Here is a 22,903-nt window from a genome sequence, read left to right on the forward strand (position 1 = left end):
CAAAGAAAGTGTGTTGTTTACACACCTCACTCCTTGTCAGATATTATCTTCGATAGTACTTTTGTCTACACTTTTTTAGCACTAGAGTTTTCAATAAAATGCTTTCTTAGAGGCTATGTAATGCTCCTGGTTTACTTTACTAAATGGAAATTCAGGACTTGAAATCAGCTAACTACTGCTGAAGCACACGGCAGCTCTGCAGTGTCATGGTCATTAACAGTGCCAATCATAGCATTCAAGAACGCTTTTTTCCTATTGCCTTTACAGATGCCAGTGGAACACCATGGTGCAAAATGAATGGGGTTAGTGACACTACAGAACAGAATTCCTTGCTTTGAGTGAGGAGCCTGAAAATGCCTGAGAGACAAGGGAAGGATGACTTCTTTCAGCTGAGCCGTGCCCAACATTTTAATGCATCTCACATTAAGTATAGACAGCCTCATGTCTGAGATGCATATAACTATACCAGTTAGGTAGAGCTCCTTTATCCCAAGCTTTTCCATAGTTCTCCAGCATGTATGGATATGGGTGGAATGCTTCTTTGCCTGACTGGGGAGGAATGTTAGACCATCAGGCTGGCAGGTATTGCTTCCATCTCTTTTTGCGCTGTTAGCTCACTGGAGATTATTAGGACATGGTCAGGGCCTAATGGAAGGAGTGATTATGGCTCATTATTTTTCATATACTTTCTGTCATGAAGCTATAATAATGACTAAGTGAATTTATGCACGCTTCCTCCTCTTTACTGTCTTTTAAACCAGGAGGCTGACTTTAGTGAAGTCAGATACATGAGCAGAGAGGTCTCAGAGGCAGGTGAGGTTCCTATAAATTTTGTGAATGTAGATGTTGGCTTCTTGTCTTACAGTTTACCTTTTTCCCTTGCTGTTCATTCCAGCCAGACACCACTTTCAGGCTGGCCACCTCTTCCTGAGGACCCTGATTCATGCTTGAGAGGCTTCAGCATACAGCAATTCATCTGCTGGTTGAAAGTGACCATAACCTGAGGACTTTAATCCATTCCCAATTCAAACTCTCCATGACAGGCGTGGCTGTGCTCAGCTGCGCAGCTGAACAGGACGCTGGGTATGTCACCGTGGTTTGAGGGGCAAGTAGCAAGCATAGCACTCTGTTAGACCCTAAGACCATGATGATTCTGTGACAGACTGCACACAAGGTTCAACAGTCACACTGCTGAGTTTGTCGTTGCTTCTGTTACAGTTTCTGCTCCATTTTGTCCCGTGCTCATAGAATTTTGCATGACCGTTGTTGGTATACAGGGATATACGTCAAATCAGTCATTTTTGTAGAGCTGAGATGTAGAAATAATTCCATTTTCTGCCATCTTTAAGGTTAGGTTAGAGGTGAACCATGAATGGACAGTATGTTGTAGGATTAGAGAGACTATTTGGCAATAGCTTTTTTCTATTTCTAGCAATATACTGAGAGAGGGATTTAAAAATAATAGGATAAAATAGGATAACTGTCACTGACAGCTTTCAGAGAACTTTTAGGCTGTGCTCAGGGACAAAAATTAACAGTGTCAATGTTAGAAATATTTATTTTTGCTGATATGACTTACATCTAGGCATTAGACCTCTTTACCAATTTATTGTTTAAATGTTTATTTAACATAATACAGACACGTACAGTATAATGACTGTGGATTGATTTAAAACTCTGCAAAGAAAATGTAAATTGGTTTAAAAAAAGTGTACTCAATGATAATTGCTTTGAATGCATGAGGCTGAGACAATGGAGAGTCAAGTATGTAGTGTCCGAGATGAAGAGTGAACACAGGCTTTGTAAACAGCTGGGTTGAATATATGTTCTACTAGTGAGCCTCAGGTCTTATGATCTAGAAAGTGGAAATACTTTTGGATATCCCTGTGTCCACTCAGATGTTACCTATTCACTGCAACTAATTTGGTATCTAGAACCTAATGCCGTGGTCCCATTTTGTCAGTTTGTTGGATATTAGGTATGAAATGTTCTTATTTATATGTAGAACAAGGGGAAGCAATTTTAAGTTTCATACTTGTGAAGGATGCAGAGAACAGTCTACCTCCAGATAAAGGTAGGTCATCTTCTAAGAAACATGACAGTTTGAATTCTGCAGATACTATCAGAATAGTGCGGTGATGGCAGAGCTGGAAGAACTGCATGAATACAGCTCTATGATGCAACTGTAAATATAAATTTATTACCGCATTGCCTATTTCATGGAGGCATGAAAGAATTAATGTTTTATTGAAATGTCACCTACAAAACTAGTCAAGCCTAACATTAGCAAATGGCAATATCTTTTCCTTAATTGGACTAGTATTTGCATATAATTAGGCAATGTTTGAGTATGGTATTTAAAGAAAAGGGTCAAAAACCTGAGCATGAACAGGATGTTGTACTGTACTAAATAAGACACTTAGCTGGCAGGAGAAACACATGGGATCTGGTCCCTGCTACCTAGATTGTTTAGTGCTGGTTTTGTTTTATGTTCTGATAGACTGCATAATGTCTGGCGATGGAGCTGGGAACAGGAAGTAAATTTTGCGGTAATAGGCAGATATCCCTGGTAGGGACATGGGAATCAGTCTCTGTTGTGCCCTCCTCCCTCTCTTCCCCTCCCTGCTCCTTGCTCTTGCATTTTGTCATGTAGACGACCTAGGAGAAACAGGAGAGCATGCTTTCCAGGATGATGCCTCCTTAGTACTCCAGGAACCTTTTTTTGGAGGTGGGAAACTGGGCATGAATTCCAGATCTTCTGTTTTGTATGATGTACCTACTAGGTGGTTATGGAAAAGGTGGACTTCCTGCAGCATTTATGCATTTGTTTGGCTCAGCTCTGCTGGTGGTGTAGCTTGTCTGAACACACCAGTGGGATTAGACTCTTCTAGGGCCATGTTTGGGAGTGAGACATTTAGGTTATGCTTTGTCTCACATCTGGATCACACTGTTGGGCAATGCTAGACGTGAATGGAAAGCTTGTAACCTCACACCCAAAGCGTCAATGCCAACTGAAAAGCGAGCACTGATAAGTCTTGCTGTTGTTGCAGTGAGGATTTCTGGATCCCTTTTTGGAGGGTTTATGTCCTAAATTCTGTTCAATTCATGGTTTAGATATTTAAATCACCTCTTAAGCTCTTGCAGTCCCTCACGACGTAATTTTATTAAGCCTCGGTGAGCTTATTCACTGTCCATTATTAAAATAAAATGTGGAAATAAGAGATCTAAATACTAGTAATCTGTTTTTCCTAATCTGGGATATGTATCTGGACATAAAAGCACTCTTTTGATGAGTGAATGCACCAGTTCCTCACAGTACAGGACCATCAGTAACCAAGCAAAATGTACCTATTGTGTAATTCTGTGTTGCATTGTAAATTTGGCATTAATGTAATGCCTCAAAAGCTAACAGAACTTTTAGTTGATATACTGTATCTCTCTATTATGTATAATATCTCCTCATAAATATGCATGTATAACAAAACTGTGGCAATTTGAGGAATTTATGTAAAACTTATGAATTCTCTTTGATATCCTGGGTACTCAGGATATATCTGCTTCAAACCTGCATGCTCAATATGGAAAAGAGACCAGTTTTTTTCTTTGTTTTTCCTAATTTTTTTAGTGTATTGAATTTTCAAAGGATATTGCCACAAGGTCAAGCATAGAACGTAACAAAATGCAGATAACCTGAAATCAAATAGAAGACCTTCGGACAAAAACACCTGGCAATTGCTCGGAATGATTTATTTGCCCAAGTGGGTTAGTTACCAAGACACATCTCAGGATCACACCTCGGGAAAACTTGGTGAAGCTGGAAGAGAAGCATAAGTTAAAAAAGAAGGGGTAACTTAATGGCCATTCTGGAGTGAAACAAGAAATTAGAAGAAAAAACTAGGGATGGAAGAAATTATTTTCTGCTGTCACAAGCAGCCATAGACAATTAAGAACATAGAATTAGTGGAATTGCAAGGCTAGATTTAACCGCACTTCTGACCAATTTAGGCAAACCTAGTTAGGAAATGAATGGAGCTGGCATAACTTTTGGTAGATACAGTGAGAAGTTGGAGAGAGCTAAAGTTATAGTCTTAATCATAAAACTCTCAGACTTTTGCTTCACTTGGCAGTCTTGGAGTACAATAATGAACCTGCTTAACCTAAAACTATTTTAAGATGAGGTAGGTTTTCAACTCTTAGACCCTTCAACCTTTACTTAAAAATCTGCTAAATTGGGTATATGACAATTCAAATACAGGCCCTAACAAACAGATACACCAAGCTGTCTTTCAAAACAGAAAATAATGCTAAATCCTTCTTTTTAATTGAAAAAAACTAGATGTTAAGTCACGCCTGGAGGTTTCTGAAATTGAAAAGTATAATAAAGAATTAGAGGATGAGTAATTAGTGCTAATAATATGCTGCGATTTTAACATTGGGCTTCCAAGTGTTAAAATGAAGAGATACAAGTCCAGTAGACTTTGACTCACTTTTATGGTTTAAGGCTTAGATATGCTATAATGTGAAAAAAACCTGCACTGTATAGAAGTTTTAAAAAAGGATTCCTGAAGCGTCTCTATCAGGGGATGGTTAAAGATCTGTTCAGTGTGAGCATCCTAGAAGGAAATTTTTGAACCAGTGTGGTTTATGGGCTTTTATTATTTCTGTGGTAAGTGTAGAAAAACATACATACTTCTAAAACTCTATTAAAATGTCCCAGTTCCATATAAGCTGTGTGTTTCTCAGTCTTGGTACTAAGTACAGAAATTGTCAGTGTAAGCAGGAGGCAGGGATGAACTTGTTCAAAAATTAAAACAAACAAACAAACAAACTCTGGTCTTTCTTTCACTGATTAAGTTTATTTCCTTAGCACTTTTTTTCTTTGAGAAACCAGCATGCAGCTGCAAGAAAAATGGAAAGTGCACTTTTCAACCCCAGATAATGAAAAAACAAAAGTTCAGTCCTGTAAGAGGGAATGAAATTATTACTGGGCAAATGGCTTGGCTACTACTGCATGAAAGAGAGTGTATTTGAGGTATGGGTGTCAGTGCCTCTTCACCCTATTTCTATGACATTTACTTCCCAAGGCATGTCTTTTGCACTAAATTAGACTGTTTTCCCTGTCCAGAGTTAAGACAGTTGGCATTACAATATATAAGGCAGCAGTCTGACAACTATGTACAGCCAGTTTCAGATTATTTTGGTAGTGGTCACATGCTGTACCTTAGCTATTGGAAGGTCAGTATTCCTTTGGAATTAAAAAAGGATTTTAATTCTTAATTCCTATTAAGTCTGTTGGGAGTTAAGCAGAGAAACCTCTGGCAAAACTCATGGAAGTTTCTATCTATAGCTATCATAATTTTCTTTCTGGCCCTTCTGAAGCTGAGAGCATGTAATCCTTTTTATTGGGGTTTCATTGTTGCTTTTGGATAGGAAAAGAAAATTTATAAAGTTCTCCTCATTAAACCTTATGTAGACTAGGTGAAGGGAGTTTTTGAGGAACAGTTTGACATAAACACAAACCAAATTGCTCTTATTACTGAAATGATAAGTACAAGGCGGAAAGTTAAGCTGATATAGATCAGATGTGTACAGCACAAATACATTAAAAGCGTATGAACGAGCACTTTGTGTTAGTATGGCGTCCTTGAGAGTGGTCTGTCTTGTGGGTTTCCCTTTGCCTTTGTTCATAAATTTTGGGGGGTAAGAAACAATGGAATGGGGGTAGAAACAATGGAGTCTAAGTTGAATATACAAGTTCTGAAGTATATTTGTAGAATAAGACTGAGGAGAATTTTTTTTTTCTAATATTTATTAAGATGTAGGTCAAACAAGTTACTGTAGCGGGCCAAAAGGAAGAAAAAAAAAAAAGAGCATCTATTTTAAGAACCAATTTAGATTTTCACAAAAATGGAAATCAAGAATAATTCTACTGCATTACACAGAAGTGTAGGGGCTGGTGCAAGGTCAGAATGAAGCCTCTTGTGATTTCTGTTCAAAATGAATTTAAATCAGGATGACTGCACTGATTTCAGCAACTTCAGGCTGTTTTTTAACCAGATGAAAATTTAGCATTCCGTTATCACAATAAATAATTCAGCTCATATTTTCCTAAGGAAAGAGATGAGGATGGAGTCTAATGTGGCTGCAGTTCCCCATGAGCATCATCCGGTGCAAGGTGCACTACTGGTCAACTGACAGGGACCCCTCCCTCCTATCAACGTAGCTACTGCAATCCAAACCTGTATTTTGTCTTTGACCTTGTCCTAAACTCCCACTGATGCCAATGGGAACTCCATGTGCAACACAGTCTTTTATTCAGCCTGTCAGATCTTAATATTTTCAAAATGTTGACTTGAGCAGGAGTTGAGATAATTTGCTTTTGAGGCTTTGCAGTGAAGCACTTGAATTCCACTTGGAGTACAGTACTGGTCCCATAAACCCACTCTGAAAAGAGGATTACTGTACATATGCTGTATTTGCTCCCTTTTTCCCATAACCTTTTAATGCCTCAGGGATTGAGTTTCACTAGACGCAGTGGGAGAATCCTGGTACATCTGGTTTCCCTGTGGTCCTACATGATGACTGAACAGCCTTGCAGCTTTTGCGGTCAGGTTCCTTATGGGCTCACACTGTGATGAGATTTGTTCACCACAAATATATCCTTGTTTGCCATAAAGATGAGTGAATTGAGCTGCTGTTTATGCATCACATTTACAACAAGGATTTCACAGAATCATACAGTAAATTAGGTTGGAAAGGACCTCTGGAGGCCACCTCATAGATTTCCTGGCTCAGTCTCTTCCTCTCTCTTCTTTTTTCCCCTTCTGTGGATGCACAATTTAGAAACATCCTTTCAGCTGACAGAGTGACCTTTGCATTCAAATGCAAACACTCACCCCCACCCACGCATAGGCCATACTTTAAAAGATTATATAGAAGGTTTTTAAAAATTAAGCATAATAAAAAATACTACATTTTGAAATGTGAAATCTGGCATGGAAGAAGGTTAAAGATGTATACGCCACGCAGCTATTCCTGAATGTTCGAACAAATACCTGATCAACTATTTGGCTTTTGTCAGAGCAGGAGATGGCTCCGTGGAGCAAGGGGGTAGCAGTGGCCTGGGCATGCATTTGGCACCTGGAGCGACCAAGCTGTTGGTCACTTCCCAGGCAGGATCTGAGGCTATCCAGCATCCCTTGCATCAGGACTGCCTGCTGCCTGGCATGGGAGATGGCTGCGGCGAAGTTGTATGAGGTTTAAAAGACAGAGTTTGGTCACCCTTTAGGACAGCTTGATTTAATTTTAGGACAATATAATTTTTTGAGCTGACTACACTGAGATTTTCACCATGGCCATAATTATTACTAGATAACACTGACTTGTTCTTGGAAAAGCACTTTTTGACTATTTTTAACGTGTAATAGCTTCTGGGATTTATGTTTTCCTTCTGCAAATGCAACAGAATGAAAAACATGGCTGTATGACATTTATTGCTGAATACTGGTTTCTTATTGGTGGCTGCTCCAGATATGTGATTGATGTCTTTAATTTTTACAAAGAGATAAAAAGTGGTTTAGGTAAGGCCCATTGCAATGTCATTTTCTGTGAGAGGACTTCTTGGGTTTTTTTTTTCCTAGATATAGACTGTAGTCTATGGACTCTGTGGATAATATGCTCTCTCCAAAATCTCAGATACACTTTTGAAACTTGACCACAAATGGCCTTTCTGGAAAGATCAAACTTTAAAAAGGCATAATTGTTACTTGCTATTCAAGCAGACAATGGAAAAAATGAGTCAACATGGCTTCTGGAAATCATTTGAATAGATTCAAAAACAGTTTAAAACTGTTACTGCTCGAGTTACAAACATGTTAGGTTAAAGTCTGAGAAATAAGTGCAGGTATGGGCCACGTAATTTCCATAGCCACCTGAGCTTAGAAAAAGGTTGTCAGAAAATGTCCTTGAACAGTTCTTGAATTAAAGGCATTCTGATTACACAAGCAATTAGTGAAATGGAAACTGAAACATATTTTGAAATAAGCAACAGTTTCCTTCACTTTAGTTGTGCCAGGATTAAAACTGGTCATGTTTTAGGACTGCTGCTTTTCTGTGAGCGGGCAGGGAAGGGACATGTTGTGTTATTATTTGTACCATTGCGATGTGTGCAAAATGTTGCACAAACAGCACAACAGAAGACAGATCCTTCTCTGATATTTTATAGAACTATGGTGCTCTGCAGCATTTTGACTCCATTGAGAAAGAGGAGGTAATTTTCATGCTTTTATACTTGCACAGTGGAGAATAACACTGTGAAGATGTGGACAAACATGTTAATGCCTTGAATGAGTGGCAGCTGGGAAAGCTGCTTCTTATGTTGGTTCCAGTTAGAATTTCCAAGACAAAGATTGGAGAGGACAAATGTAGCCAATATAGTAGGGCTCAAGCAGAACACAAACTTTAACCCAATCCAGTAGCCAGCTCGATTTTTAAAATAGTGTGTCTGTGGATATGACTCTTTCTCCGCTGCCTAATGGTTGTAACCCCCAGGTCTGCCATTCCCATTCACAAAGGGAATGCTGACTGTTAAATGTTTGTAGGAAGGCTGGTTTTGAGCTATGCTGTTGTTAAAGTAGATAGAAAACTTAACAGTCAAAAGCTACTTGTTCCTGACTTGCAGCTTTCTTGCACAAATTAGAGGGCAAGTTATGTTTGTTAAGAGGTGGGCATTGTCAGGCTGGTTTTGCTTTCTGCTCTGAAGACTAATGCTATTAGTTTAGTGCACAAAGTGAACTGCTTTGTGTGCTAGCTGAAGTCCCAAAAGAGCTAGAACCCCATTTTCATAAAATGCTAGGATAAAATGAGCTCTTTTGAAGCCTAAAAGAATGATTCATTCAAACAACTATAAAGCGCTAGAACAAAATTTTTCTTTAGAAAAAAAGAAAAATGTCTTTTCTATCCTTAGGTCTCCAGCTAGAAAACACATAAGTGGCTTTTCTGGCATAAAGGCAACTACATGATAGTAATGTTGAAAATTCATAGTCGAGAGGAAAAAAATGCTTCAAGTTTCCCTTGTACTAGAGAAACCGGCTTTTATTTGCAACTGCAAATTGCCAGTTTTAGAGGAAACTTCACGCAATCAGACAGAAACTTCAGTGATGTAAAGTAACTGATATTGAAATGAGGTAATTTTTACACATACAAGTAATAGGACCAAGAGAAGTACCCTCACCATACAAAATTTCACGTGAAAACATACCTTGGGCACATTGATTTGGAAAGTCACCTAACATAAGCAAAAGCATGTAAGAAAATAATACAAAGAATTTCAGCAGTTTCAGTCATTTCTGTCATCCCTATTTTCTTTTTTGTAAGAACTACTTCATCAAACTGATGACAAATTGTAAGTGAAACTTTATTAAGACATAAGACAGAGGTATCCGATATTACACTCAAGTCATGGACAAATGCAAGTTTTTAACAATAAAGCTCCTGTCAGAACTCAAGAAACAATGCCATTACACTGCACAAACACCTTTCAATGAAGTAGATACAGCTTCAGGAAAAGAAGCTATAGTTCCTCACATTGCTATTGCCTGATGCCAATTCCTCTGCTAATATTTTGTTCTCCTACAGTGAAATTGTTGCACAATTCTGTGAAACTATTGTCAGGGATCTTTTCCAAAGTGAAGATAAAGAAGTCTGTGAAAAGCTGCTTGTGATAAAATTTATTCTATCAAAAGAGCAATATTTAATATTCTACTGAAAAATCAGCAAAACTTTATAATTTTGGAAAATAAAAAGTGAATTGAGTGGCAATCTTGGTTTGGTTTTGGTTTTTTTTGGTTCTGTTTTTAAGGGTAATGGTTTACCCAAGTGAGTATATGAAAGATCACTCTTGATGTGCACTTGCATCCACTCAGTTGATTAACTGCATACAGGATCATCTACTGCTGCTCGGCAACTTTCAGAAGTGACTCTACTGTCTGAAGATCCTCCTACAGTTGCAAAATTCATTTGTACATAGAAGTTGTAGTTTCTGACTTTTGGAAGCCACAAAAAGGGTTGGGTTCATGAACAGCTACCTGGAAAGCCTTGAATCTCATCAGACTAACTTTGTGACCATTATTATTTCCGTAACTGAAGAGCAGAAATGTACATTCTTGTGGCTTACTGGCTTAAGTCCTACAGTTTCATCCTCAAGCAGTTTTGGAAGCTTTTGTTTTGCCTTCCTCCATCAGCCACGAGAGAAGAACAAAGTGCAAGACTGAAATAACCAAGGCTTCTACCTCCTCAGAGGTTAGAAACAGAAGTCAAAGCAATCACAAATGGCATACAGATCTGCCCACCCAATTACTTACATAAGACCTGTCTGACAACCCTTCTAGCCATTTCTTTGTGCTCTACTGAACAGAGACACTTACAGAGGAAGGAGAGGAATAGTATCAAAATATATAGCTCTGCATCACATTTAACCTTTTTCCCTAGCTCTGAAAGATAAAAGCCAAGGTTTCTAGCAAGAGTGGCAGCGTCCACAGCACAAGATTAGAAAGAAATTCTGTGAACTGTGGAGAGCTCACCTTTCTACACTACGTATTCTGCTGCTATTAGATATTGTGATTCTTGTCTCAAGCAGACAGCTAGGACACCCTAACAAGCCAGAGGGACTTGTGGTAGACATTCTTGGCTATGCCATTTCACCTTTGGTACTTAAAGAAACAGGTCCTGGATATGCTACTGAGTAAAATCTTTTAATTTTATACCATACAACGTGACTGAGCATGAACAGAGTAAGACTATTTACATCTCTCATTTTGCATCGAGATTTTTTACTTCGGTTTTGGACCTAATCTTCTGCGGAACTCCTATGCATCAACTGGACAAGAAGTTTAGCTGACAACATAAGTTTGTCACAAGGAAGACACTCAAGAACAATGGACCTGTTGACTAAACTCAGGATTTTAACAAAACATGTTGTTTCCATATTGCAAAAGAAACGTGTGCACAACCGTCTTGTATGTAATTCTAATAATGCCCAATGCAGAAACACTACACATAACTCCCCATTAAAATATGAGTCTTCAGTTTCGGGGAAAAAAAAAAAACCAAACAAATGAAATAAGCCTTAAGCGCGGTGTGCCTAAAGGAAAGCTAAGTTGAAAAAATAAACAAGACAATAAACCCCCCCATTTGATTAACACAGCCTTACGTGTGCTCTTCTGTGAAATACACGTTAAAGAAAAATAGTGGTCCCATTCTTACGTGTATCTACATGGTAACAAGAACACAGGTTACAGGAGAGGCACATTCTAAAATAAAAATATGTAAGAAATACAGTTTTCCATGTTTTCTTAGTTCTCCAAAGTCTCATCCCCATGACAGCAGAAGTGAGCTGTTAGGTGTTAACTGTCATTACAAAGAATGTGAGCACATCCACACAAGTCAAAGCAATCTTCTCATTAGTTATGTAGTTAGGAGTACTTCCAAAGCCTTGTCATCCTAACTTCAAGATTAATAGCTGCTTCCTCCTGATAAACTCCTGAAACCAAAATTGTGGAACTTCTTGATGGTCTCCCACGCATGCTCCATTTATAACCATCTGCTATGAACTACTCTATACTTTTCCCTCCCCATTCAAAAAGTTCTTACCCTTCTCTAGGAAATATTTAATCACAAGCAATATAAAATCATCTTACTGTCATAAGGACAGAGCCCTACAAACCCTTTTTACTGGGTACAGTCTTGATTCTGTTGTATTGCACAGCAAGAGGGGTTTGCAGAATTATCTACTACATGGTTTTTGAAAGTAATCCAGAACCGAAGCTCAGTTTTACACCCTAGACATCAACCGCAAGCTGAATTTGGAACCTCATCTGAGCATCTCTTGAAATCATTGCTGCCCATTCCTTTTCCTTGCGTACAAGCCAAGGCAGGCACAGAATCCGACGACACTGACAGCGAGGCCTAGTAGGAAGGCGATGGTGTCTCCTGCATCCAGGGCTTCAGCTACTGGCAGCACCATCAGCAATAAAATAAGGACCAGGAAAAGTTTTGAGGTGCTCTCAGTAGAAGGCATGTTGCCAACCAGCTGACCCAAATGGACGATTAAATGAGGAAAGTGCTGGAAAACAGGTACTTCAGCAGTATCTGCAAGGGAAACAAAAGGAACATGACAACATTTCCCCTGGAACTTTCTTTCCCAAAGCCAACCAACACGATCAATGTATTACAAACATCTGCATGGGATTTAGGATATTTAATTTGTATCTTTATAATTACAAATGTTGCGCAGCTCTGTAGAATGAGATCTTTAGGAGCCTTACCCTGAGGCAAACTCAGAACAGGCTCTCCTGCCAGCCTGTCTGTGCCTGCACACATCATGCCTCTTTTGCTTTGTGCTTCAGACTGAGTGGCCAAAACACACGGCTCACCCATACCTTCTGCTACGAGGACATTCCTGGGATGCATGAGCCGGGGGAGGCTGTAGCCTGCTGGCAAGGATGGGAACTTACACGCCAGCCCTTCCCGGAGCCCTGCCATGCACACGCGTGGTGTGAGACAAAACATCCCGCCTGTTATCAGTCCCTTTGAGGTGCATGCAGGCACCGGCCCGGACACACTGCTCCACAAGTGTTTTTCACAGAATAATTCGGGTTATAAGGACCTTAGAGATCATCCAATTCCAACGCCCCTGCCATGGGCAGGGACACCTCCCACTAGATCAGGCTGCCCAAGGCCCCATCCAACCTGGCCTTGATCCAGGGATGGGGCATCCACAGCTTCCCTGGGCAACCTGTGACAGTGCCTCACCACTCTCAAGGTGAGAAAATTCCTCCTTATGTCTAGCGTAAGTCTGTCCCTCTCCAGTTAATACGCACTGCCCCAGTCCTATCACTACAAGCCTTTGTAAACAGTCCCTCCCCAGCTTTCTTGTAGCCCCTTCAGGTACTGGAAGGTCTCTATAAGACCTCTTCAGAGCCTTCTCTTCTCCAGGCTGAACAACTCTCTCAGCCTGTCTTCGTATGGGAGGTGCTCCAGCCCTCTGATCATCGTTGTAGCCCTCTTCCGGACCCGTTCCCACAGCTCCATATCCTTCTCATGCCGAGGATCCCAGAGCTGCACACGACACTCCCGATGGGGTCTGCGTTCCCGCAGGGAACGGCTCATTCCCGGGATACGCACGCCAAACACTGCGCCGAAGTTCTCCGCGGCTGCCGAGTCCGCCTGGGCCACCCGGAACAAAGCGGCAACCCCCGGAGCTCCGTCACCTGCTGCCGCCAGCAGGTCCCTGCACTCCCGGGGCCGCCGAACCGCCCCGCTCGGCCGCGGCCATGACAGGAAGAGGCGGGCGCGTGACCCGGGCCGCCCCCTCTCTTCCACCCTCCCCAGCCGGCGCGCGCCGTCCGCGCCCCGCTCGTCCCTGGGCTTTGGAGGGGGGGTGGGGGGTGGAACCGGCACCGAAAGTGCCATAAATAAACCTCTGTACGGCTTGTTTTGGAGTGGTAGGAATCAGGCATCCCGGCCTGGGCAGCGTGCGGGGCGATTGCCATCCGTGGTGTGCAGCCAGACAAGAGCTGGGAGAGAATGTGTTTGACACTTACATACATTTGCATAAAGTTTCCCAGAAATCTTAGGTATATTCTAATACTTTCCAAGGACTAATTTTAATGTTATTAAGAATTTTGGAATAGGCAGAACTCTTGCAAATTTGGAGCTGGCTCCAGCTCTGCCTGACCATGCCTTTGAGATGGGAGAGACTCCAAACGGAGGTGATTACAGAAGACGTGTTTGGCGCAGATCGCACGGCACACAAGGTGTTATCATCGTCAAAGAATCATAGAATCATAGTTTGGGTTGGAAGGGACCTTAAAGGTCATCCAGTTCCAACCCCCCTGCCATGGGCAGGGACACCTCCCACTAGATCAGGCTGCCCAAGGCCCCATCCAACCTGGCCTTGAACGCCCCTAGGAATGGGACAGCCACAGCGTCCCTGGGCAACCTGTGCCAGTGCCTCACTACTCTCAGCATGAGGAATTTCCTCATCCTGTCTAGTCTAACTCTTCTACTTTCCAGTTTACAGCTATTGCCCCATGTCCTATCACTACCAGCCTTTGTAAACAGTCCCTCTCCAGCTTTCTTGTAGCCCCTTCAGGTACTGGGAGGTCGCTGTATGCTCTCCTCTGAGCCTTGCCTTCTCCAGGCTGAACAGGCCAAACTCTCTCAGCCTGTCCTCATACGGGAGGTGCTCTAAGGCTCTAAACATCTTTGTAGCCCTCCTCTGGATCTGTTCCAACAGTTCCATATCCTTCTTATGTTGAGGATTGCAGAACTAGACACAGCACTCCAGATGAGGTCTCACAAGAGAGGAACAGAGGGGCAGAATCACTTCCCTCTCCCTGCTGGCCACACTTCTTTTGGTGCAGCCCAGGATACGGTTGGTCTTCTGGGCTACAAGCACACATTGCCGGCTCATGTCAAGCTTCTCGTTGACCAGCACCACCAAAGAATGAACAGTGGAAAAACACTGCTTGAAAGAAAACATGCTATCAGAGGAACATTCTGTCTAACTTTCAAAAAAAATACAATTACTTAGATGAAACTGTGAGAATTAATTGATACGTTTTGCTGCAGCTGGTTTGTATGTTTAATTATCTTGTAATATAAATCTGTCTTGTATCAAGAGATGATATGCAGACAATTTCCAGACATGGATGAATAACCCTAAAGGATAAACACTCTCCTAGAGTTGAAAGAATTTATTGATATGCTTAATTGTCTTGTAAGATGTAGTTGTATTAGGTCAAGAAAGAACCTGAAGGAAGTCGCCAGAGGTGGTTCGATAACATAAAAAGAATTAACATTCTTTGAGCACTTACACGGTTCTTTGTCGCAAACTAGTATATATACCTACTGCTTTTGTAAAATGGGATGTTTGTTTTTAGAAGGGCATACAATTCAGCGCTGAATTGTAAAATAAAAATATTATTGTCTTTGCTTTGAAGACTTTGTCCCTTTCAATATTTTACCCATGAATAGGCATTTTTCACAAAACTTACCTCTACTTTAGCTTAGATAAAAAATATTCCACTTTTTGTAATAGTAACTACTTCTTGTTCTGGGTCACCAGGTGCCTGCTGAGAGCGGCCTTGGGGAATCTTGCCCGAGGAGAACAGAGCAGAGGCCATGCCTATGCGCTGTGTCTCGGTGGAAGTGAAATTACAAGGATGCACCCACTTGGGCTGTTTATCTGCTCTTTTCTTTAAAAATAAAGAGCACAGGTCACCTTTAGTTCGACTACAGGCAGTGCCTGCTTAATTTCATGGAAACATTGTACGTCGGGTTGGATGGGGCTCTGGGCAACCTGATCTAGTTAAAGATGTCTCTGCTTCTGCAGGTGGGTTGGACTAGGACCTATAAAGGTCCCTTCCAACTCAAAGCATTCTATGATTCAGATCCAGGCCCAGGCGCAACAATGATAACAAATATTAAGTGGTGCCATCATAACCTATTCCTGCTCTGAGGGAAGCAGTTAAAGCGGTTTTGTTGGGTTCTCAGCACGGTGCCATGTGCTTCGGATGGGCTTCTTGAAAAGCAGTGAAAGCCTGGGTAGACTGCTCAACTTACATAGAGCTTTAGAGCCTTGCCTCTGTCTTATACAATTTCACTGTAGTTGCCCTTGAGCAACTATGCTCATGCACTTCATGCTTATAGGAACTTTGTAAATCTGAGGTGGGATGTTGCTATTGTGCCGATCATCATTCTTTTATTAATGCCGTTCTTTTCTCCATCTGTCTGGATCCATCAAGTGTCAATTGCCTTAGACAATAAACCCAAGGACAGGAACAGTCTTTTTGCCCCCTCTTTATATCAAGTAGCACGAAATCATCTTTTTCATAAGCAGCAGTACGTAGACTCTCTGATAATACAAATAATAATCATAGACTCATGGAATAGTTTCGATTGGAAGGGACCTTAAAGATCATCTAGTTCCACTCCCCCTGCCATGGGCAGGGACACCTCCCACTAGATCAGGCTGCCCAAGGCCCCATCCACCCTGGCCTTGAACAGTTCCAGAGATGGGGCATCTACAACTTCCCATGGCAACCTGTTCCAGTACCTCACCAGTATAAATATATTTCAGTATATAAAAATATAAAATAATATATGTACAAAATAAATAAAAATATAAAATAAATATCAGTATCACACATAAGCATCCTTTTTATTCGTGAAACACCTGTCTCACAGTTTTTCAGATCTGGATGCTTCATGTTCAGTTCTGAAGGCATTTTCCCAAGAAGCTGATGCCAGTTAAACTCACTGGAGAAAAAAACCTCACATTTCTGAGAAAGTTGTCATGGCGTGGAGGAGAGTAATGATACAATGCCTGGCTTGTTCCTTAATGAATCACAGACAAATTGTAACCCCTACAGAACCCAAAGAGTGGCAATTTGGTGTGCAATAGATAGATGTCATCTTCATCACTGTTGTCATCTCAGAGGGTGGGCCTTGGAGTCCTGGCCCTCTTAGTTTCTTGCTTGGCCTATTTACTGTGCCCTGCACCACTGACAGCTAAATGTTACACTGCTCTGCTGTAGCGAATAAAGGCATGGACTCCACTTTGGAGGGACAAACGAAATCGCTTTAATATGAAAAGACAAAAACTTATATAGTCCCTCTGTACCCAGCTAACATCTACCCTGGTGAATTTCCACCGAGCAATGACTAACGCTGTAGCTGTGGTCCTTATTTTTATGTTTTGGTTTTCTACTTGGAATTGCACATTCTTTTAATGATTCCAAGGTCTAGCAAGCTTCAGGGCCTCTGCCGCTGACTCTGTGCTTCCTTGTGATACCACGGGTATGCTAAGGCACTAGCATACGCGCAGCAGTGGAATCTTTTATGCCCACACTCTGCAATGGCAAAAAAATGTTTAAATTTCTTTAAAATTCAGTGCTGTATTTGCTGTTGCCACCACTTACCAACTAAAATCTTCAATAGTTGTCATTTAGTTCCACAAAACAAATGCTGAGGGGTTGAACAATGTCTTTCAAGTCTGCCTTTTATAGCTAGAACTGTCAATGCCAAAGAACTACGGCATCTTTGCACTTAAGTATTTTGACGGTGAGGACTGTAAACTCTAAAGGGAAGACCGGGTTCAGTGTACTCATCTTATGATTTCTTCCCTCTTCTCGACCGCTGTACATACTTGCAGGCAGCTGAAATGACAGAGAGGAGTGCAGTGGAGATGTAGAAAATATTGATTGTGTGATATGTAATTTATTTGTAATATCATGGAAGTGCCATTGAAAGCTAGAAAGCAGTGCTGTTTGAGGATACTTCTTTGGCTTATTAGCTCTTTCAATGTCATTGCATTTTGTAGTTTTGGCTTCAGAAAGAGTGCTGCTTTGAAAAAAAGCCAACAAAATCTAAACAGTGAAGGAGGCCCTAGCAGTTTTTTGTTCTGTCTGAATAGCAAAGAAATGTGTATTCAGCTTCAAGCTCTGCCATCAACTTCCTGCATCACCTCGGGCAAATCTTCCTTTTGACCTATCACGGTTTTGATTGCTTTGCTTGAGCTATTATGTAACTAATATTCAGAGGAAAGACAGAGAATTCCCAGAGCTGACAAGCTAGAGCTTTGTAAATTTTGAGCACAAGGCTGAGGAGGTAGGCAGGAGACTGGAAATTGAAAATAAAGTGCACTTTCTGGAGAGGAAAAAGTTGCAAGCCGAACAAGACTACACACTGAAGGGAGTATTCAGAGTTTTTTGTAGGATTTTTTTTTTTCTCTTGTATTACTTAGTTCATCTTCTTTTGAGATCCATTTGTTTATTGCTTTACCGTACTGATTTGTGAAGCTTTCTGACCAATTTTTGGACTTTGGTGGTACTGCTGTGATGAGAAATGCTAACTCTGATTACTGATAAGACATTGACTACAATACGACGGTTATTTCTACATCAACATGTCCACCCTTGAGCTACTTTTCCTTGGTAATACTTTATCTGGCATTTTATCTATCACTATGTCCTTATCTCTTCTCTTTACTCACAGATCTGCACCCGTTTTTTCTCTTACAAAATCTGTGACTTGCTTTATTTGGACTTCTCTGGGTGTTTTAATTTGAGCTTCCCATCAGAAAGTAGGCTCTACCACAAACCACCTGATTTGCCTCTGAGGAAAAAACGAAGTTAAGATACAGCATTAATTACTTCTCTCATCTTTTCCATGTTCCCTTCTCAGTCTGTTGTCACGGATATGTTGACTTCATCCTTTCTCCTCCTTCCTTTTTCATTATGCTCTCCTTATCATGGGAATCTGCTTCATCCTGCCTTCTTTTTTCTCAGTACATAAGTTTCCTCTCAGATAAATGTAGGCAGTCATAGACTTTCACTGTCATGAAAACACCAGTTGGATTCCCTTCCTGTACTATCACTTCATCTGTTTTATTCCTGTCATCTTTAACCTCTCCAAACATGCTGCCCAAAACTGCTCTAGTTATGTCCTACATCTCCATACAGTATGGCTCATTCCTTCCTTCATCAGCTGGAGCTGCTCATATTGCTGTCTCTAGTTAGCATCTTCAGCATGAAGGTCTGTGTTTCATTGTCTCTTTGACTGGTGGACTGCTTTTGAAACTCATTTCTCTTCCCAAATCCAGTGAACACTTTTTTTTTTAAAATAAAAATGAAAATCAACAAAACACTTCCTTTTTGAATCTTTACTTCTGCTTTTTGAATCTTTAGCACTGAATTCTCCTTTTCTGCTGCCAAGAGTATGCTAGGCTTCCATCTGTGCTTTTTAACTCTTGACTCTCTATATGTTGTCCCTGGTTGCCCTTATCAACAAATACAGCTTGAATGCCATCCTTGACTCATGGTTTTCTTTGTCTTTCCCTCTCTTTTATTCCTGCTTGATGGTGTTGAAGTCTTACAGCCTGTAGCACAGCAGCTCCTAGGCCTAGTTCTCTTCTGAGTCCATGACCTAAAGTCATGTTCTGAAAATTATTCTGGTTTCCCTCTGTGGCCCCTGCAGCTTTGTTTATTCAAAATGCTGCCTCAAAGGTGTCTCTTTCTCGAGTTTGTCATTTTTACTGTGTTCCCTCACTACTTAATCCTCTGGTGTTACATTCCATCTTTTGTTGAACCAAAGACAATTTTCTTCTCAGTCCTAGAAGGTCTTTGCAGTATAATCTTCCTTCACACTGGCTTATCCTATTGCCATGTCGGGAGGTTAACTTCTACTTTTCTTTTGTCACCCCTAGCAGACTCCTTTTGATCCCTTTGAGAAGCAAAAGTTACTTCTTTCTGACAGCACGGAATAGCTTACAGAAAGAATTGCACCACTTTTTGATGGAAAATTCTTTCCTTTGGTACAACATACTTCCTGCTGTCCTTTATACAGACATGAAAATAAAGGATTAAATAGCCCAGTGATTCCTTTTCCTTCAGTCCTTTGCTCTTTTAACCTAGCAGGGGATCTCCTCTGCCCACTGGAATCTCTTTGAGTTCTTACGCCAACACTTCAAAGATGCCTCTGTGCAGAGTTGGCTGGAGCAGAGAGGCGTGAAGGCAGCTGCCAGCCCTGCAGAAAAAAAGCTCTGGAGTTGGTGCTGACAGGAGGCAGGAGCAGTGGAACCATAGGAGTGAGTGCAGAGGATGCCAGCTAGAGTTAAGCACCCATTGATTGGGTTCCCTGCTGAACTCTGCAGGGGAATGTGAGAGCTACTCATCAATAATGGCAAATCTGGGGATTCCCTGTGATTATTGCAAGCACGGCCATGCTATTTCTGGATTGTGAGGAGCAGGCTCCTGGGGTTTCTGTAGAAGCATGATAAAGGTAGATATCAACTAGAGTGGTGCATCCGAACTCCCTCCAAATGAAAAGAGCCTGGCTCTTTCTCCTATAACCGCCCCCCACCCGCTAGATGTTTATATGCATTGCTAAGGTGCCTGAGCCTTCTCTTCTCCAAGCTAATCCATCTCAGTTCTCTTAATCTCTTCTCACATGCAAGATGTTCCACACTTTTGTGGCCCTTTGCTGGACTCATTCCAGCATATCCATGTCACTCTTGTTCTGTGGAGGAAAGGACTCAACCAAGCATTCCAGATGTGTCTCACCTGTGCTGAGTAGAGGGGAAAGATCACCTCCCTCGACCTCCTGGGAATGCCTTTCCTAATGCAGCCCAGAATGCTCTTGGCAAATGGTATGGCCTTGCAATGCTGCTATGGTCTCCAAATTTTACACTGTTCAGAGCACCAGAGGGGTTTTGGAGTAATTTATACACCCCTCGACAGCTGTTCAAGTTATCACATTCTCATTAAATGCTCTGTGGTTTTGAGACACTAATTAGAACATGCTCTCGTGTAGTCCTTGTAATGAGGCCTTAAAAGGCAGCTCAGTATGTCTGTTCATCAGGTCAGCAAATGCTCAAGAGGAACTTTTTGGAGTGACTCAGATCTTTTGGAACCCTTTTGTCAGGGTCCAGTGTCAGTCCCTTGGGCAGGGACCAGACTGCTCAGCTATAGTTCATGAAGAGTTAACAGTCCTCTCACAAAATGAACAAGAGGTTCAGATGACTACAGATCTTGTGGAAGCATATCCAATGCAAGAAGCAATTACATTTATGCACAGAAGTAGAAATGAACAAAGCCTGGAGAAGCAAAACAGGAAAAAAAGAGAAGATCTAAGTCACATAGAGTGAAACTGAAGGTAAGAGTTGCTGAAGACAATCAGAGAAGAGAATAAAACTGAACTATTTAACGGAAAAAGAGATGCCATAGTTGCAGCTGACTCTATTGAGAACTAATTAAAATATTTTGATTCTTGGATATATTCTTTAGTGTTTCTGAACTTGAATTCTCTATGTATTGTTTCATTGACATGTATTTGAATTTCCCCATTGCCTTCAGTGAGGCTGTGATTCCACCTGTATCTGAAAAAAAAAGCTATCTTTCTTCTCAATATCACCAAAATGTCATTAATTTTCTGATGGATGTGCAGTCTGAGGGTAGTGGTAAACCCACAGGAAATCCTATAAATAATTATTCTGAAAGTCATGTATCCAAAAAAACAGCTGCATGCATTTCTTTGGTAAATGCTGAAGTTTTGCTGTTGCAAGCTAACAAAATGGATTTTATTTGTGGAATGTATTTCTTGTGTCTCATCTTGATCATAGAAGACCCTAAAAATACTTTGTAAAATACAAAGTAAATCTGGATTATTTCAGTGCCAGTCTAAAGGGAAGAGACATCATTCATGAGGGGCACATTTAATGAGCCAACCGTCCGCTCTCAATAGCCTGCAATTCATTCCAGCACTTGGTTATTTGGCTCCCTTTTCATTAGCAAAACAGTTTGAGTTTCACTGTTGAACTAAATACACAGCTGTCGTTACAAAAGACACCGTGATTTGGAAAAATATAACTGCTTAATGCCTTTGTATTTCACAGATTATACAAACTTTTAAAGGAAAATGCATTTAGCTTCTGTTACTAGTCTGAAAATTCATGCAGTGAGAAATATCACTTGTGACATGTAAACTGAGAAATATAGTTGTAAGTACATGTAATTAAAACTGACATATCTCACCCTAATGGCTCCAGTGACCACAGTGATAAAAATATGAGACACATGAAATATGGAAGCTATATATTTTTATGTGCATGTTTAGTAATCATACACATCTAAATAATAAAGTAATAATAATAACAGTTAGATTAATATTAGAGCACTCAATTCAAACTCAACCACCGAAGTTATTGGAAACTTTTTCATGGACGTAGTGGTTTTCAAGAGATGTTTAAATACTAGTTTTCATACATGGATTTAATGGTAAGTTATGAAGGACAGCTGGAATAATGAAGACATGGAAAGATGAAACTGATTCTTGTGGAAGATCAACAGTAGAGTCAGGAAATGATCCTGTGCCTTCTTAATCTCGCCACCTCTTTTCCCATTGTAGCTGGTGGTAACTTCCACAGACCTCTGTGGAAATGAAAAAGGAAAATCCTTTTGTGAAAATGTGCTGTCTCCGCTGAGATATATGGAATTTCCTGCCAAAACCACAAAACCCATGAATGTAATAAGAGAAATCTTTTGCAATGACAAAATTCAGCATTTTCCATGCTGACTGGCGTTATGTTCCATCTGAGATAAAAAATACCGTGATGGAAGCTATAAAGATACATGCAACGTAGATATATACTTTATATTACTATTTTAAAAATTTATTGGTAGCATCTTAATTCACAAAACATTTTATTCTACCAATGCTCAGATTCCAGTGGGATATAAGCTTCACTTAGAAGGCTGTTTGCTGTTTTGTGTAATTGATTTTGAGAATCAGTCCTTTCTTCAGAGCAGTAGTAGGGAAAATGACACATTTTATGCATTAAGGAAGTATTACTTCTCTTCACAAGTGTCTATAAATATTGCCTGCAGTCGTTTAATCTGTGGCTGTGAACTTGACAGTATCAACACAGCAAGGCTCGAACTTTGTCACTTCTTAGATAAAATACCCAATGCCCATGATAATATGAGTGTATAAAACACACACACTGGCAAACATGTTTCTATGTATGTAAACAGATGTGTATATATATAAGCACATATACTCTCCTGAACTATTTAGGATGTTTCACTTCCCCTTAGCCTGAGCAGAATGACAGCCCTCATGTTTTGGCTGACATCCTGTGAAGCATTAATCATATGCTATGCTGTGTGCACATACATGGAACCTGGATAGTCAGCGAGACGAGTCAGCTCTTTAAACTTACTCCCATGCTTGATTGCTTCATGGGTTCAGGAGCAGCACATTCATAGCCCTGCCAGATAAAGCCTAAACATGTACCCCAGCAAACGGAGAAGGCAAGAAGTCCTTGCAACTGGTGTCCCACTTT

General features: G+C 40.8%; 1 protein-coding gene across 2 annotated transcripts; it reads right to left on the reverse strand.

Annotated features, from left to right (window-relative positions):
- Nucleotides 1-9,864: 9,864 nt before the first annotated feature.
- SMIM30 (small integral membrane protein 30) lies at nt 9,865-13,355 on the reverse strand. Of its 2 annotated transcripts, none has more exons than XM_054056613.1 (2): nt 13,183-13,355; nt 9,865-12,147 (listed from the first exon to the last, which is right to left on the reverse strand). In XM_054056613.1, exon 2 carries the CDS (start codon nt 12,074-12,076, stop codon nt 11,891-11,893), a length of 186 nt encoding a protein of 61 aa, XP_053912588.1. In that variant the 5' UTR covers nt 12,077-12,147; nt 13,183-13,355; the 3' UTR covers nt 9,865-11,890. The 2 variants fall into 2 exon arrangements, with proteins under 2 accessions (XP_053912588.1, XP_053912589.1); XM_054056614.1 differs by lacking the exon at nt 13,183-13,355 and adding an exon at nt 12,969-13,176.
- Nucleotides 13,356-22,903: the final 9,548 nt, after the last annotated feature.

Source organism: Cuculus canorus, chromosome 1 (assembly GCF_017976375.1).
Source record: "Cuculus canorus isolate bCucCan1 chromosome 1, bCucCan1.pri, whole genome shotgun sequence".
Taxonomy (NCBI): Eukaryota; Metazoa; Chordata; class Aves; order Cuculiformes; family Cuculidae; genus Cuculus; species Cuculus canorus.